The 17,207-nt window shown below is 32.2% G+C and overlaps 1 protein-coding gene across 1 annotated transcript in view; it reads left to right on the top strand.

Moving 5' to 3' along the window:
* Positions 1–2,579: 2,579 nt before the first annotated feature.
* LOC115874849 overlaps positions 2,580–17,207 on the top strand; it is a gene marked incomplete at its 5' end in the record, with an annotated part of 35,636 nt that continues 21,008 nt past the window's right edge. Inside the window, 4 exons of the mRNA XM_030890148.1 lie at positions 2,580–4,260; positions 4,470–5,513; positions 5,648–6,538; positions 6,580–6,978. Coding sequence (XP_030746008.1) covers positions 2,580–4,260; positions 4,470–5,513; positions 5,648–6,538; positions 6,580–6,978 — 4,015 coding nt within the window. The remainder of the gene's footprint in view (positions 4,261–4,469; positions 5,514–5,647; positions 6,539–6,579; positions 6,979–17,207) is intronic.

The following is a 17,207-nucleotide window of genomic DNA, read 5'->3' as shown; positions in this document are numbered from 1 at the left end:
AAATTTATTCGGCGTAAAATTTTGATTATTGACTATTTAAGCCATTTTCTGTTTGTAGAATTATTGCACAAAAATATCAATAACTTTAATTATTGATGGGGTGTTAGCTAAAAACTGTACAAGTTCATTTTCGGTGCAGTTTATTGAGATAACACGACGGAAATCAAAATTAAATCAAATACAATAATAAATCTCCTTTAAAGTAGATTGATTTATGTTAAAAAGTTAAATAATACGTTTTTTACCTTAAATTGTTCTTAAAAAAATTCATAGTAAGAAAAATTATAATAAAATAATATATTGTGTATCCTAAAAAAAACATAACTTTTCGTCATTTTAAAATTGACAGCTCTCAGCCAAAAACTAGTTACGCCACTATATTCCACGTGAAAAACTCTATAAAACTCACTTTTTGTCTTTTGGATAAGTTATAGGTTAACCGAGATACGAGGGGGAGTCAATGTAAAAAAAGGAAAAATGCAAAATTTTTAAATTCGACCTGTATTTCAGGAATTAAGGAGAAGGAGGCATGGAAAAATCTATGTGTAGTATCTTTAGTTTCATAAGTAGCACAGTGATGTGAAAACCCCATCTTTGTATCTCTACTCATAAACGAGAAACCCCATTAAACCAGGCCAGTAGCGTAACTTCAGATGTGAGGCCCCCCGGCAAGATTTTTTTGGGGCCCTTATATTAAAATAAAAAAGACACACTAAAAAACATAATATAGCTTTATGTAGGTACAGTACGTCTGCTGGATCTGTGTCTATGAAAGAAATGCGGACAAAAAACATTTAAATAAACAGCAATATATTTTATACGTCGACTTGACGAGTACGTCACCGCAAATCGTTTCGCCCACTCATTTTATTGGCTACTTGCAAATTTGTCGAATTTTTATTGATGGGACGCGTCGTCTAATTTTTTACGAAAAACATCGAGAGAATATCGAATACCCCGTAGCTACAGAACGGACAGACGTACTGTATATCAAGTAATTTAAAATATAAAAACAAAAAATAAACTTATTCCACATAAGAAAAAATAATAAAAAATTAAACATTATAAAATAAATCAACAAAAAACAAAACTTAGGTACTAAAAGAAAACTAAATAATAAAAATAAATAAACATAGACTTTTTCTAATAAAAATATGATTCAAATTAAAATAAATTAAGAGGAACTAATAAAATGTAAAAAAGAAACAAATAAAAATAAGGAAAAAAATATTATGTGTTTAAAATTAAAACATACTACATTATTAAGGTAACAATATAGCTTAAAAATTAAATCAAGTCCAAAATATTTTTAATGTTTTCTCTTTTATTTTTGGAAATTGTAGGGGACGCTGTTTACATGTATATGTATTTAATAAATAAAACTGGTGCCCCCCCCCCCCGCCGTTGCGGGTGCTGCGGGGCCTACGCTACGCTACTGAACCAGGCTGTCAAGGATTACGGATCTGTGGCGGAATACATGTCTCTGTGGTGGAGAGTTAGTTTATTGTTGCCAACTTCACATGCGACCACAGACCACAGATAATAGTTTAGATATTTAGTGACATGTAACATTACTGTATCTATTAACTTATATACTCTTTGTATCATAAAAATTTTGTAACACGTTTAATTTAAACAAAACGGAATACTTTATTTTGGAAGACATAAATTACCCAGAAATAGTCCACTCAACGTTAAAATAAACCGAACATTGGTCCTTCGAGCCGGATGGTCTCAAGAAGCAAGGAAATTGGTCAGAAAAGCCGACAAGAATCAAGTGAGTCCCTTTTTGTCCTTTTAACCTTCATTACCGTAGTGAGATCATAATCATTTTGAACTGGCAGCTTTGTGGAATTTATTGTCTTTACATAATTAGGTTTAAACCGGTTTTAAACAAATCACGATTAAAAACGAAGCAACTTATTATCGATGCTATGACAGAAATTCCCGGGGAATTAGTACGGAGACAGGCAGCCCTTTAAGGCTCAGATAACAATCTAACAATTATCTAGCAGTTAGAGGAGTAAGTTTACTTAATACTAATACCGACGATATATGCACCCCATATCACAGCGTAAAGATCGGTTATCTTAATTTAATTGAGAAACTTGATGAGGTACAATTGCAAATAAGAAGAAATTACCACAAATTTTGATGTAGAACTAGATGAACGCACAGCATTTGAATCAGATTTCAATAAAACATTAGCAACACGAGCAAAGGTATTTCTTGTAAGTAAAACACGACTAATATTGAACAAGACAATGATAATGCTTTCTTCTTAGATAGAAACGGGTTCTGATAATGTGACATATGTCAAAATTTAAATAACCTTAAACTCCAGCCATTGAAATTCCTATAGATGGTGATTACATTCACTGTGGCTTGAATTTAGAGACGTACGAGTCATAATTCATACAAATGTTAATTTATCTGATATACAGAAATTCCATTACCTTAGAGCATTTTTGGGTCCGCGTGTAAGAGAGATTATTGCTAGTTTGGCATTTTCTGCTTTAAATTATAAACCTGCTTGGGAATTAATTTGTAATCGTTTTAATAATAGTCGTATCTTAAAGCAAAATCATGTTAAAGCCTTATTTAATCTCAATCAGGTTCATGAAGAATCATCTCAAGCTTTAAGAAAACTTATTGACAATGTATCTAAGCATTTACGAGACCTCACCATTTTAGATGAACCTACAAACACATGGGATACATTGGTAATATATTTAATTTCTATAAAACTAGATAATGAGACATTAAAGCATTGGGAGGAAGCAAAATCTGGTTATGTAAATCCAACTTTAGATAATTTAACCACATTCTTGAAGCATCGAGCAGACATGTTGGAAACATTGGAACAAAGTAAGAATTCTAAACGAGTCATTCCAAGGTCAAAGGGTGACAATAAAACAAAAGCCTTTGTTGCATCAAAACCGTACTGTGTATATTGCAAAAAGGACCATTACATTCAAAATTGTGAGGCATTTGTAAGGTTATCAATCGAACAAAGACGAACACAAGCAATGAAGAATCACTTGTGTCTTAACTGTTTAAGGTTGGGTCATACAAGTAAAATGTGCTATGCAAGTTCCTGTAAAACCTGTAATGCTCGACATAATACCTTATTACATGAAGAACGAGTATCCAGTTCAGAAAACGAACAGACAGTTAATTTATCATCACATATTAATTTTAATGGAGATCAGGTACTTCTTTCAACAGCATTACTAAAGATTTTTGATAAAAATGGGAAATGTCATGTAGCACGGGCACTTTTAGACTCAGGTTCTCAAAGTAGTTTTATAACCGAAGACTTTTGTAATAAGTTACAGTTTGATGTAATACCAACCAAGATAACAGTAAGTGGTTTGAGTGAAGCTCAATCTAATGTGTCAGGAAAGATTTCTATACAAGTACATTCTAAGGTAAACAACTTTTCATTTAAAAATTCTTTTCTAGTTATAAGAAACATTACAGAAACCTTGCCTAATTTTAAAATTAATATCAAAAATTTGAACATTCCAGACAATATTAAATTGGCAGATCCTCATTTTTATAAGCCAGAGAGAGTTGATGTGCTTTTAGGAGCTGACTGTTTCTGGAACCTTATGTGTGTTGGACAAATCAAGTTAAATAATGGATTATTATTACAAAAGGGTAAATTAGGTTGGGTTATTGCAGGACGTATGCAGTCAAATCCTTGTACCACGACAATACGTAATTTTTCTAAAGCTAATGACATTGACAAGCAGCTCACTCGTTTCTGCGAATTAGAAGAGTTTCGACACTCCAAACCACTGTCAAACGAAGAAAAATTGTGTGAAGAAGAATTTGTAAGGACTTTCAAACGTGACAGTGAAGGACGCTTTGTAGTAACTATTCCTCTAAAACAAGGTCCTGAAGTCCTAGGCGATAAATACGATATAGCAAAACCAAGGTTTTTATCTCTAGAACGAAGATTTAAACGAGATCCTGAATTCAAGAAACGTTATATCAATTTTATTAACGAGTATAAAAATATGAAACATATGTCCAAGATAGAACATCCAGATAATGCAACTTTTAGTTATTACATGCCCCATCATGGCGTTATAAAAGAATCAAGTTTGACTACCAAGTTACGGGTAGTATTTGATGCTTCATGTCCAAGTAGTAGTGGATATTCTTTTAACGATTTGCAACTTGTTGGACCTACAATCCAGTCAGATTTATTCTCACTCCTGCTGCTATCAGACATTACAAACTATGTAATTGGTACTGATATAGAAAATGTATAGGATGTGTCAGATACAACAAAACCATTACAAAAGAATTTTTGTGGCGTGAAACACCTGATGAGCCACTCGAGAATTTTATGAATTAGACGCACAGTAACCTGCTGGCACATCTGCAGCGCCATATTTAGCCATTAGATGTTTATATCAGTTAGGGGTGGAAATAGAAAAAAACTAAATCCCCAATAGCAAATGTAATACAAAACCACTTTTATGTTGACGATTTGTTGAGTGGTGCTGATACAATTGAAGAGGCTATTAACATAGTAACAGAGATATCAAAGGTCCTTAATACAGCAGGTTTTCGTCTTCGTAAATGGATATCTAATAATAATACAATACTTCAATCACTGAAAGAAAGAAATGAAGCAGATACACTTGATCTAGGTGTAAACGAACTAACCAAAACATTAGGCGTGACGTGGAATGGAAAGGAAGACTGTTTTCTTTATAAGATTGGAAATAGTTTTAATAAACATATTACAAAACGAACTGTCTTGTCAGAAATAGCTCAGATTTTTGATCCAATGGGTTTACTAAGTCCATGTATAATTGTGGCTAAAATTATCCTAAGAGATATTTGGATAGAAAAACTTGACTGGGATGAATCTTTGTCACAACCCTTACATACGAGATGGCTAAACTTTAGAAACGAATTAAGTAATCTGAATAATATCAAAATTCCTAGACAGATAACGTGTAAACACGCAATCAACATTGAAATTCATGGATTCAGTGATGCATCGTCTTACGCATACGGAGCCTGCGTGTACTTAAGATCGCAAAATGAAGAAGGAAAAATACAAACAAGATTGATTTGTGCTAAATCAAAAATAGCTCCATTGAAGGTTCAGACGATTCCACGTTTGGAATTAATTGGTGCTTTACTGCTATCACGCCTAATAAAAAAAATATTAGAAGCAACCAAACTAGTACCAAGTAGAATAGTATATTGGTGTGATTCTACAATAGTTTTGGGTTGGCTTAATATGAGTCCAAATCAACTACAAGTGTTTGTAGCTAACCGAGTATCAGAACTTCAGACAATCACAAACGTAAGCGACTGGCGACATGTTCCATCCAGTCATAATCCAGCCGATTTGGTGTCACGTGGTGTAAGACCCAAAGAATTACCATTTTCTAATCTTTACTGGTTTGGTCCAGACTGGTTGAAATCAACTGAGGACATATGGCCGCATACTCTTGAAATCAATGTAGAGTTACCAGAATTACGTAAGGTTACATTGATGGAAACGGTATTTATCAGTGAACCAATAATCGACTTTAATAATTATTCTAATCTATCGCATTTGGAACGTGTTTTAGCATACTGTTTACGATTTATTACAAATTGTAAAGCTAAACAGGAGAAAGAAGCAAGGGAGCCTTAAAGCACACAGAAATTGCAAATGCTCATTTATATCTAGTAAGATTTGCTCAGCATGAATCATTTGCGGAAGAAATATTTCAGCTTCAACAAGGTGAAATTAAAAGAGGAAGATTATCCCATATTCAGCCATTTTTTGACAAGGACAAGATAATGCGAGTGGGTGGTAGATTAGGTAATACAGATCTGGACTTCAACCGAAAATTCCCAATTATCTTAAGCTCGAAACATATATTTTCTGAATTACTATTTGATAGGGAACACCGGCGTTTATTACACTGCGGACCTCAACACCTTTTAGCATCAATTTGTCAATCATATTGGCCCCTAGGAGGACGTAATTTAGCAAGAAAAATATATCGAGAATGCGTTAAATGTTTTAGAACACACCCGAAATCAAGTGTTCCTCTAATGGGAAATTTACCAAAAAATAGAATTACACCTGCCCCAGCATTCTATAGAACAGGAGTAGATTATGCGGGGCCATTTTCAGTAAAGGACAGGCAAGGACGTGGCTGCAAGATTACAAAGGCTTACATTGCTTTATTTGTTTGTTTTGTGACTAAGGCCATACATATCGAACTTGTTTCTGATCTAACTAAGGAAGCATTTTTAGCATCATTTAAACGCTTTATTGCTCGACGTGGAAAACCGATTCAAATGTTTTCAGACAACGGCACAAATTTTGTGGGTGCTAATTTTGAAATGCAACGTTTATATAATTTCTTACAAGAAAATAATAAATCTTTGTCTGAACATATAGAAAATGAAGGAGTTAGCTGGTCTTTCATTCCATCTCGCTCACCTCACTTTGGAGGCTTATGGGAGGCAGGAATTAAATCTGTCAAATGTCATTTAAAGCGCGTAGCGGGTAATGCATTACTAACTTTTGAACAATTTTACACGCATTAGTTCAGATTGAGGCTGTTCTCAATTCTCGCCCTTTGAGCCCTTTATCCAACGAACCCTCAGATTTAACACCTCTTACTCCCTCTCACTTTTTAATCGGCCGACCATTAACGTCATTACCTGAACGAGATCTCGTAGAGATACCTGAAAACCGATTATCAACATATCAACGAATCCAGCAGCTACAACAACATTTTTGGTCCCGGTGGTCATTAGAATATATTTCCGAGCTCCAACAGCGGTCCAAATGGCAGCAAAAAGTGAACCCCATTAAGATTAATGACTTGGTGGTCATTAAAGAAGAAAACCAACCCCCTTTAAAATGGTCCTTAGGCAGAGTTATAGAAGTCTACCCAGGGAAAGATGGAACTGTTCGTGTAGCTACAGTGAAAACCAGCACAGGTACAATCAAACGTTCATGTGTGAAGCTGTGTCCTCTGCCAAATCAAGCAAAATAAGAAGTCACTTCAAGATACATTCCCTCCATCTATGTTTCGATGATGAAAGTGGATGTTGAAGGAAAATGTCGCTTTCAAGGTGGGGGAGTATGTCAGGATTACGGATCTGTGGCGGAATACATGTCTCTGGTGGAGAGTTGGTTGTGTTGCCAACTTCACGGCGAGCCACAGACACATTAATAGTTTAGATATTTATTGACATGTAACATTACTGTATCAATGCCCTCTATAAAAGATCCCTAGCCTACAGGCGGGCATTTACTTCATCAGCTGTACACTTAGATATTGGGTTAGATTCTGTATTCATATTGTCGGTTGATTTTGAGTATTATTTGTTATTGTAGTGCAAAAAACTAATTATTTTTGGTGTTTAAGTGACAAAGTACTACCAGATATATGGTCACTATGATGGTCACTCTGTTTCTCATAAAAAAACACGAAATATTACACGTTTTGTTAAGTGCTTTAACCTAAAAGTGCCCATAAATTTTTTATTTATCGTGATTTTTGTGTGTGTTTTTTAAGACTCTAACAATTCATCAATAAAGCTTAAGTGGAGTGTTTTTTGGTGCTATGCCTCATCTTTGTTATGTTCCTGGTGGAAAGGATAGTTATACTAGGCAGCTTAAAGTATTCAGAAGAGCAAGAAAAGTGGGTACGAGTTATAAATCAAGACAATTCTATTGAAAATATCTTTAATAAACTTAAAAATGATATTCTCCCAGGATGGTATTAAAGAAAACTGAACAATTATGTTAATTTTATTCTTATTGTGGAATCTCCACTCCAAGTGTTGTTGGTTCAACTTCGATAGATTCAAACACGTAAGTAGGTATTATGATCTAGGGAAAAATAAAGAATATGTGTATTAAAGATCATGAAAAAGATTATTATTTTGAGTTCAAAATTAAAAAAGATTTTTGTAAAGACAAGAATGATAAAGTTTAAAAGAAGAATGTGTTTTTGTTTGATAATTAATGTATGTAAAGCATAACATATATTTGTTCAGTAATTTTTACTGAATAGTGTTGATTATTTATAATACCAAATTAATATCAAATATTTAAGTGATGGCTGAATACAATATGAATAAAATAACAATAAAATTGGTATATTTGCAATACAAAATTAAGTTTTAAGAATAAAGGTGTTACTAAAAAATACTAAAAATTCCTTATTTCTTTGTTTTAATTGGTCGAATGTTATTTGCATTTAAATTATACCGTATCATCGAAAAAAATCGGCGTCTAGTTGGCTTGAAATGAACATCGATGACATTCCTAAATAATTGTACACATAAAATTTAACTAGAATTTTACAATCTTGGAAAATTTGATATTCTTGAACCTTGTTTCTAGATATTCTAAATTTTTTGATTTTCTTGGGATTTAGGTTCGGGAAAAACGCTGATTAAGTTTTCATTATTATGTGGTGTGAATATTTCATATGTAATTTTTTGGATTATATTCGACACTATTTTTTTCATATGACACAACACTGATGAAGGCTATAGTTAGCCAAAACGTTTTTTTTTAAACCAAATAAAAATAATGAAAACCCAAATGAAAACTTAAATCGCGTTTTCCCGGAACCTAAAAATCCCAAATCAAAAATTTTACAGTAATTTTACATAAATACCAGCGATCTTCCATTTCACGCCTCGCCAGAAGCGCCCTTTTTTAGATGATATTGTATTATTTTGTAAATACCGTATGATCGAAAAAAAATGGCGTCCAGTTGGCTGAAATGACGATCGATGACATTTCCTATATAAATTTACATTTAAAATGACAGCGATCTTCATTTCCCAGCCAACTGGACGCCGTTTTTTCTCGATCATACGGTATAATTTTTCGAACATTGATACTTGCAAAATATGCATATAAATTTTGTGAATGCAAATAATAATACATCACTATTAGTAGATATTGAATGTTTTTTGTTAAATTAGATCGATTTTCAAACCCCAAAATTTAAAATATATTTACATTTTACCCAGTATCTTATGTAATACATTATTTGTATATTTATAAAACATTTGCTGCATTTATATGGTTCATAGTTTATTTGCCAAAGTATTTATTACTATAAATAGGTATATATGCTGTAGTTATTAACTGTATATTATGTATATTTCATTTAAATTACATCATTTTTAAAATACAAACCAAAAATCTGAGGAATAATTATGTTTTCCATGTATTCTACAACATATTTATTAATCCGTAGTATCTAACTAGCGTGACGTCATAAATCTCGCCCCAAGGCTGTTCTATTAGAACAGCATTGCTGTATCTATTAACTTATATACTCTTTATCATAAAAATTTTGTAACACGTTTAATTTAAACAAAACGGAATACTTTATTTTTGGAAGACATAAATTGCAGAAATAGTCCACTCAACCGTTAAAATAAACTGAGCACAGGCATTAAACACACGAAAAATAGGACACCCTATACAGTACGGAACTTCGGAATATTCTTGTCCTATAAATATACTCGTATTTCGCATAAATTCCACTATATTGGAAACAGTTTAATTAACAAATGTTCGACATGTTCGCTAACACAGTATGCTCCAGACTAAACATTTTAATGTACCTGAAGTTGGGTCAAAAACCTGTATTATTTTATGATGAGAAAAAACATGTAAATAATTTTTTTTCATCATTTCAAACATCAATAATTATTTTTCTTTATGATCCACATACTTTATGATCATACATAGTATTTTTCTTTATGATATACTTGTCTAGGCAGGACTACGTGCTATTGAACACGTACCACAAACTTCACGCCTATAAAAACACAAAGGCTAATAATAAAAGGTGTCGTAAATATATCGGATGCTGGTTAAACTGCCAATGACTTTTTGCCGCTATTCTTTCAACTGGCCCGTTGAAACTTTGCCCAGGTTTGATTATGTTTTGAGCACCCACGTGCCTAATCGCACCTCTATACAAAGAAATTTCTTCAGACCCATAAGAAGAATCGTATTTTGACGTGTAATAGAGCGGAGTTCTATCTGTATGGTGCAGTTATGTAGGTGTAATAGACCCGTCTACATAATTAAATTTACATGGTATATTTTTGATAAATACAGGGCTTACACGCAACCCATCAAAGTAATTAACATCACAGCTTACATAATTTGGAAATACAAGAAATCATCTCTTGATTAATTTCATCTCAGTAGCATGATCGAGCATGATTCCTTTACAATTATCTAATATATACTTCTAATTCTCTCGTGTCACAGTGCATTTACCGTGCTCTCCCCAACATGATTTTGATTATTTTTGTTATGTATGTATATTCAGTAGGTCTGAGGTAGAGTTGTTATCTATTTTTATACCCCTAGGTGATAAGATATGATAGGAATTGGACAAAATTGTTTAGTTTTATTTTTTTATGATTTGGCATTACAACATAATAATAATAATAGCTCCCATATATCGGGTGCGTCTTAAAAGTAAGCTCACCCCTATAACTTTTTTTATTTTTCAGATAAAAAAAACTAGATTTGGTATGTCAGTATATGACATAAATTAAGATTGATTGAGGGTATTCAATTGTTTTCAGTTATTTCCTATTTCCACCGGAAATGACAACAACTTTGATTTTAAATGGCACCCTCGGTATTTTTTTACTTTATTCGATAAAAAATGACACTCTGGGAAACGAATGACATATCATTTTATATCAAGCTTTTGACATATTCAGCTCAAAAACAGGTAGTATTTTAGGAGAATTTTAATCTAAATGTCATGGCTGTTATAAACACTAATGGATGTCAGTTTGATTGTCTAATGTTTTTCAGTGTCTTGTCCCTAGCCGGATTAAAAGATCACCCAAATCGTGTTCTTAATCATATCTCGAATTTTTTCAAATAGAACGATGGTGGCTCATTAGTATTTGGAAAAAAACTTTTTACGAATAATTTGATACCACACACACTTGGTATTTCGAGTCAAATTGTCGTTATAGACCGCGTATTTACAATTTCAAAATAAGCATATGCGAAAATATCAAAAGTAGACATATGATATGTCATTCTATTCAAGTGTCATTTCTTATTGAATAAAGTAAAAATACACAGAATTGCCATTTAAAATCCAAAAGTTGTAATCATTTCAAAACCGATGACAAAACAACTGAATATATTCATTAATCCTAATTTATCTCATATACTAACATACCAAATCTCGTTATTTTATCTGAAAAAAAATAAAAATTATAGGGGTGAGCCAATTTTGGGGCACCAATGTTAACGTCTTGGGAGTAACAGGTACAGCATGCGGAGCCGTTCGGTATACAAGAGATGGTAATGGCTAGCACTACGCTTCAACCGCCTATTATTACCTCAGGATTGTGAATCCCAAATACTCATTTAAGGCTGAGTCTGACCTAAGGTACCCATACTATTTTTTTATTTTAATGCGTAGTCGGCTGTCGGAAATGCCGGGTGTAGGATTCAGTACCATCTTGAATTGGGAGACGAGAGCCTTTACTTCTTCGTCACCGGTCACCATTGCATTACAACATACAACCCTAAATTTTCATCCTTCTACCATTAACCCTTATTTTTAACTAGGGTTGTTTCCTATTTTTTTACCGCACTCTCCGAAACGGCATAACCGATTTTGATGAAATTTTATATGTATTCAGTAGGTTTGAATAACTAATACCTTTATTTGTAACCGCTAAGTTCAGTTCGATCCCTCATTGCTTGTTAGCGCCACTGTGGAAATTAGTGAACCCTTATTCGTCCCATTTTGGTGACCACTTTTTCAAATAAAATTCCAAGAGATATTTCTTACCTCTACCCTCCATAGTAGCAGCATAGAAAGTAGTTCTAAAATTTTAAAATGTTTTTGAGAACAAAAAAATTGTAAGCAAAAATGCTTAACGTTCCAGGATGTATAATATCTTATCGTGACGTTATATCACGTTCTTTAAAACTTCAAATGTTCACTTTCCGGATTTGCTTTGTTACGTCAATGCTTTGGACTATAGAAATCCATACAATATATATAATAAATAAATCGTTAAGAGACGAGTGCATTATGAAAATTATTCGTCTGGTAGAAGAAACTAACAAGAAATATTTTAAATAGACTCCATTTTTACTTTTCTAGGCATAAAGCCCACACTCAATTTAGAGAGGGCATACCGAAATATTTCTGTATTGGCCAAAACAATTTTAAATTTGTATTTTTTTTTCATTTTTTGTGTCTACCACCATAAGCTTTTAAAATCAAAAATATATTTTTAAATTTTAGTTATAGGACTATGAATTTACAGCGTTTTCTACTTAAATTTATGCCTAAAACTTAAAAAACCGCGTTTTCAGAGCGGTTGTGATTTTTGACGATAATCAATTTTTTTCGACTAAATATGACAAAAATTAAAAAAAAAATCACAAGTTTTAAAGTTGTTTTTAATACGAAACATATTTCTTGTAACCCCTAAGTTAACTTACTAAAATTTGGTGTGGGTCCCAGCCACCGAAACCTACTAGCTGTCGCTGATTTGAGTGTGTTTCAGGAAACTGGAAACATGTTTCTGTTAATAGCAAAGCAAACTACAGGCACGAAAAACAGACACTAAAATATTCATGTAATTTAAGTTTATATATTGTCTTATAGTGAACCGATTTTACGATTTTAAGCAACTTGTAGCTAAATTATTTGACTTTTTAATATCTCTAAATTAAAAACGAGGATTGCAGAGACGTAATTATAGAAGGGAAAACAAAATATTGATATTTTGGTGGAGAAAACACCCTGTGGAGTTTGTTAACAAAGCAAAGGACTTTAAAATAATTTCATCATCTAGTTATATCTTTTCTCGATAGTTTGTTATATGGTTAATCTCAATAGCTTTATTTTTTAGGAATATTTCAGCTTTTGAAGAAGATACTAACATTTTTTCATGTTGTACATTAAAGACATGCCTTCCATTTTTGGTCATCATCCAACACACCTGTATGAATGGAGTGTTTGTATTGTTTTTAATAATTAGACAGGGGCAGTTTGGGAATTTATTTTAGGGGCCCAAAATAAAAAGCAATGTAGAATATGCTTTTTAGGGCGCATTTTTAACCAAAAAGCCTAATATTTCACACAATTTACAGATTTTAAGGGGGCTGACCCCATGGGTCCCCCTCAATATCCACCACTGTGAGTGGAGTGTCCAGAGACTTTACCTAAATTCAATTCTTGAATATATTAATATGAAACCTTCTGTGTATTACAGATAAAATACTAAAATGTTTACTTATTTTTTTCGTTGCTTTTCATTTTATTTAATGTCATTCTTAGGTATTTCCTTCTTAATTTTTTTGGATTTTTAATTTTTTTTTAAATTTATTGAAATAAATGAATCTAATGCATAAACTATATCTATTCTGCTTATATTATAATCATTGAAATTTTGATTTAAATCGAATTATACAGGGTGGCGCGTCTTATACGACACGGTTTTAAAGGAGAACAAAAGTTTGTATTGAAGTGAAATTTTGAAACTTATGTAAAGTCAGTTTAAATCATTTTCAAAATTATAAGTTCTACAGGGTGTCCCAAGATTTTATATCAAAATTGTGTTTTTTGTAATGGAACACCCTTGATATTAATTGATTTTCAGTTCACATAAAAGGCGAGTTTTATTAGAAAGTATATGACTAAAATGTATATTTTTTTGAAATGCATTCACCGCTTTTGAAAAATGGATATATTAAAACTTTGAGGTATTTTAAAGTTTAATATATTTTGTTCTAGTCAACTTTGATGATTTTTTAAGCGATGTGAGCCATCTGACTGTTAATTAAACGAGGGTTGTACACGTGCCGAGTATTATAAAAATGTTGATATTTTGGTGAAAGTTTGAAACACCCTGTGGATGTTAAAACAACAAAAGAAATTTAATCAATTTGTCATCTAGATACATTCTTTCTCGATAGTTTGTTTTGGTTCATCTCATTAGCTTTATTTTGTTGAGATATTCGCTTTTGAAGAAGACACCAACATTTTTCGTAATTTTACATTAACAGCATGTGCGCTGCTTTAAGTCTAGTCAACAGATCTAGAAAGTTCTGGTCCCGAAGCAGAAGGCGCTTCTTGGCATAGATTTGCTTCATTAGTCTTCTTCTTATAGTCCGTTAGCTAATATGTACGATCCTTAGGTGCAATTCATTCCTCCATTTGAAAAAGCTGGCAAACGGCGGTTTCTTAGGGATAAACTTACAATAGAATCGTCTGGATTAAAAAGTTCTCATACGAAGGTTTACTGAACATCTAGATTGACGTCCTCAAGGACGTGGTCATAATTAAAAACCACTCAGTATACTCTATGGTATTAAAGGCATTTTGGAACCGGAATTGTATAGCAAGTTCACTACAAAAACATAAAATTTCATTGAAAACTAAAACTTTAGTTTTAAAAATATATTTGACTCACCTGTATATCTGTAGAAATATTTGTGAAATGCGAACTACCATTAAACACATATTTTGTAAAAGGTTGGTGTGAAAGTCTCAAATAGTAATCTACAGAGCTTTTCGAAACACGGATCCATCTTTTATGTAATACAATTGTATATGTGTGTTTATTTAAATACTATATTAAAAGCAACGAATTTAATAATAATAATAATAATAATATTTATTTATTTCCAAATTATGTTACAAAATAAACATAAGAAATATCGTCAAACATAAAACAATATTCAAAGCATATTACACATATTTTACAAAAATTAGATAAGTCTACTTACATAAGCAGGAAGAAATATATAGAAAAAATAAACCTAAAATTTACAATGGATATAATTCAACAATATTTCCTTAATCCTAATTAACCATTGAAATTAAAAAATTCAATAAGGCTCTATATTTAATAAATAATTTTTAACTTAAATTTAATTAAAAGCAACTTTCAATTTAAATGGAGCCAAACTTTGTAATATATCTTATTACCAATACAATGCAAAAAGTTTTATAAAAATTCGTTTCACGGTAAAGAATTCCGAGGTTTTGTATCCCATAAGGGCTTAAAGCACTCTACCATTTTGTAATATCACTGTGTGTCGTTACAAAAAGCATATTATTATTGTTTATTGGCAGTTTTTCTCTAGGAGAGATGGTTACTAAGTCAGAAGTTGCTCTACCCGTTCATTTTAAAGCAACCACACGTCTGGATTAAAACCATTTCTCTAGAGTAACATGCCCTAGACACTCAATGGTAATTTATGGAACTACAAATTTAGTTTCTTCCGCATCGCCAGACGGCGCAAAAGACATTAAAGTACAGATTTCTAATTTATATATGAAGATGACATGACAGCCTCTATATTTACTACCATCTATGGTCTAGTTTTGGTCTAGTTGTCACTTAGTTGTCAAAATGTTGGTGATCCGTCAAGTTATTTTAAAAAATTATTAATTCAGATATTCCTGATTTGCCAGAAAGTTCGGTGATTTGTGTTTATAGTTTGTGTTTTTATTAGTTTGTGCATTTTGATATTTACAATCGACCATCATTTTCGTGTGAGATAATAAACTTTTTTTAGCAAAGACCTTTTAGACAGCTTAGATGAATAATACATTTGTGAACGAAATAAAAAAAATGTTTAATCATAAATAAGTAAGTACATAGTTGGTAATATAGTACTTTAAGAATTAGTAGTCTATAATATTTTTATTCTAATATTATAATTTATACCAGACCAAATCAAAAAAATAGGCGCTATGTACTCTATGTTGGTGTTTAAAATGTATGTATTCATAATTTTATTTTTAGTTTTGAATATGTTATACTTCTAATGATCTAATAAAACATAAAATATAGTAAACGAGTCTCTATTTATTATTTTATATTTTACAAGGAATAATTTTGCGCTTGACTAGCGTTACCGTTTCAGTTAGCGTTAATAAGTAACGGAACAGTGGTATGTTATGCTAAAACTCCCATTAGTTTCTTCGGATCACCAGGTGGCTCTAAATGACAAGGACTTATTTGTTTATATCAGTGTCAATCTATCTCTAGTACGTGACATTAGTCTATGTAGTACGTGACGATAGTCTATGTAGTACTGTCCAACAGATATAATTTTTCAATGACGGTGGCATTACGTAAACTGTAACACTATTTCATAGGTCTGTTGACTAGGCCCCTAATTAAAAAATTAGGAAAAAATCTTGAGTATCTTCTTAAAAGCTAATATCTTCAAATAAAGGCTAGAGCTATTAGAGATCAAGACAAAAGCTCTCGGGAAAATATACAGTTTACAGGCTTATTTTTAAATTTCTTGCTTTGTTAACATATTCCACAGGGTTTTCAAACATTTATTCACCAAAATGGCAAAATATCAACATTTTGACTTCCTCGTATACTTGACAGGGGAATGGAAACTTTCATCTTTAATTTAGAAAGAGACACTAAAAAGTCAAATAATTTAGCTACAAATTGCTTAAAAATAATAAAAAACTGTTTTCTAAAACAAAATATATAAAACTTTAAAATACATCAAAAATTTTAAAGGTGCCGTTGCAATGCCGGTGGTATAGTTAGCAACTGAAAGTCTGCTTGGTTCGGGAAATCCAGCTGTAAAGTTTCGACACATTCTTTGTATCAGTATCCTCATAGAAGTGTATGAATGATACGTTATAGCCACGCCATGGGCTAACCCTTCGGTCCAACCCATGTTTGTTCAACAGGACGCGACTGTCTTAAGCCGTTAGTTAAGCGCAGCCCGAAAAACAAATAGTGCTTACGGGAAGCAATACATCATTTCTGGCTTATTTGAAGAGAATAATTGCAGCTAACCTGGTTCAACAATTACACCACGTGATACGTTTTCCTTTCCGTTGCAGGTATTTATTTGGACGCGTGTGTGATTTGTCGATAATGCGATGTGGGTATATCACGCCCAAACTCTTTGATACGCTTTATGAATGTTTGCTCCGCGACAACGAACGCTGGCGTGGCGGTGAAGTCAAAAGACGAAATAATAGAAACGATTGCTCAATACTATTTGCTTTTAAGATTAAAGATAGTGACGATAAAGCAAAATATCCTAGTCGTTCTGTTCATTGCTTATTAGAAATTAAAACTAATATTACTGAAAATATAAAAAACAAAGTGTGCAAAGGGTGTCCCATTTTGAGACGTTT

This window comes from Sitophilus oryzae, unplaced genomic scaffold, assembly GCF_002938485.1.
Source record: "Sitophilus oryzae breed Bouriz unplaced genomic scaffold, Soryzae_2.0 scaffold_1300_pilon_pilon, whole genome shotgun sequence".
Taxonomy (NCBI): domain Eukaryota; kingdom Metazoa; phylum Arthropoda; class Insecta; order Coleoptera; family Curculionidae; genus Sitophilus; species Sitophilus oryzae.
Note: the sequence above shows the minus strand (reverse complement) of the source record. Positions and strands in the feature narration are given on the sequence as shown.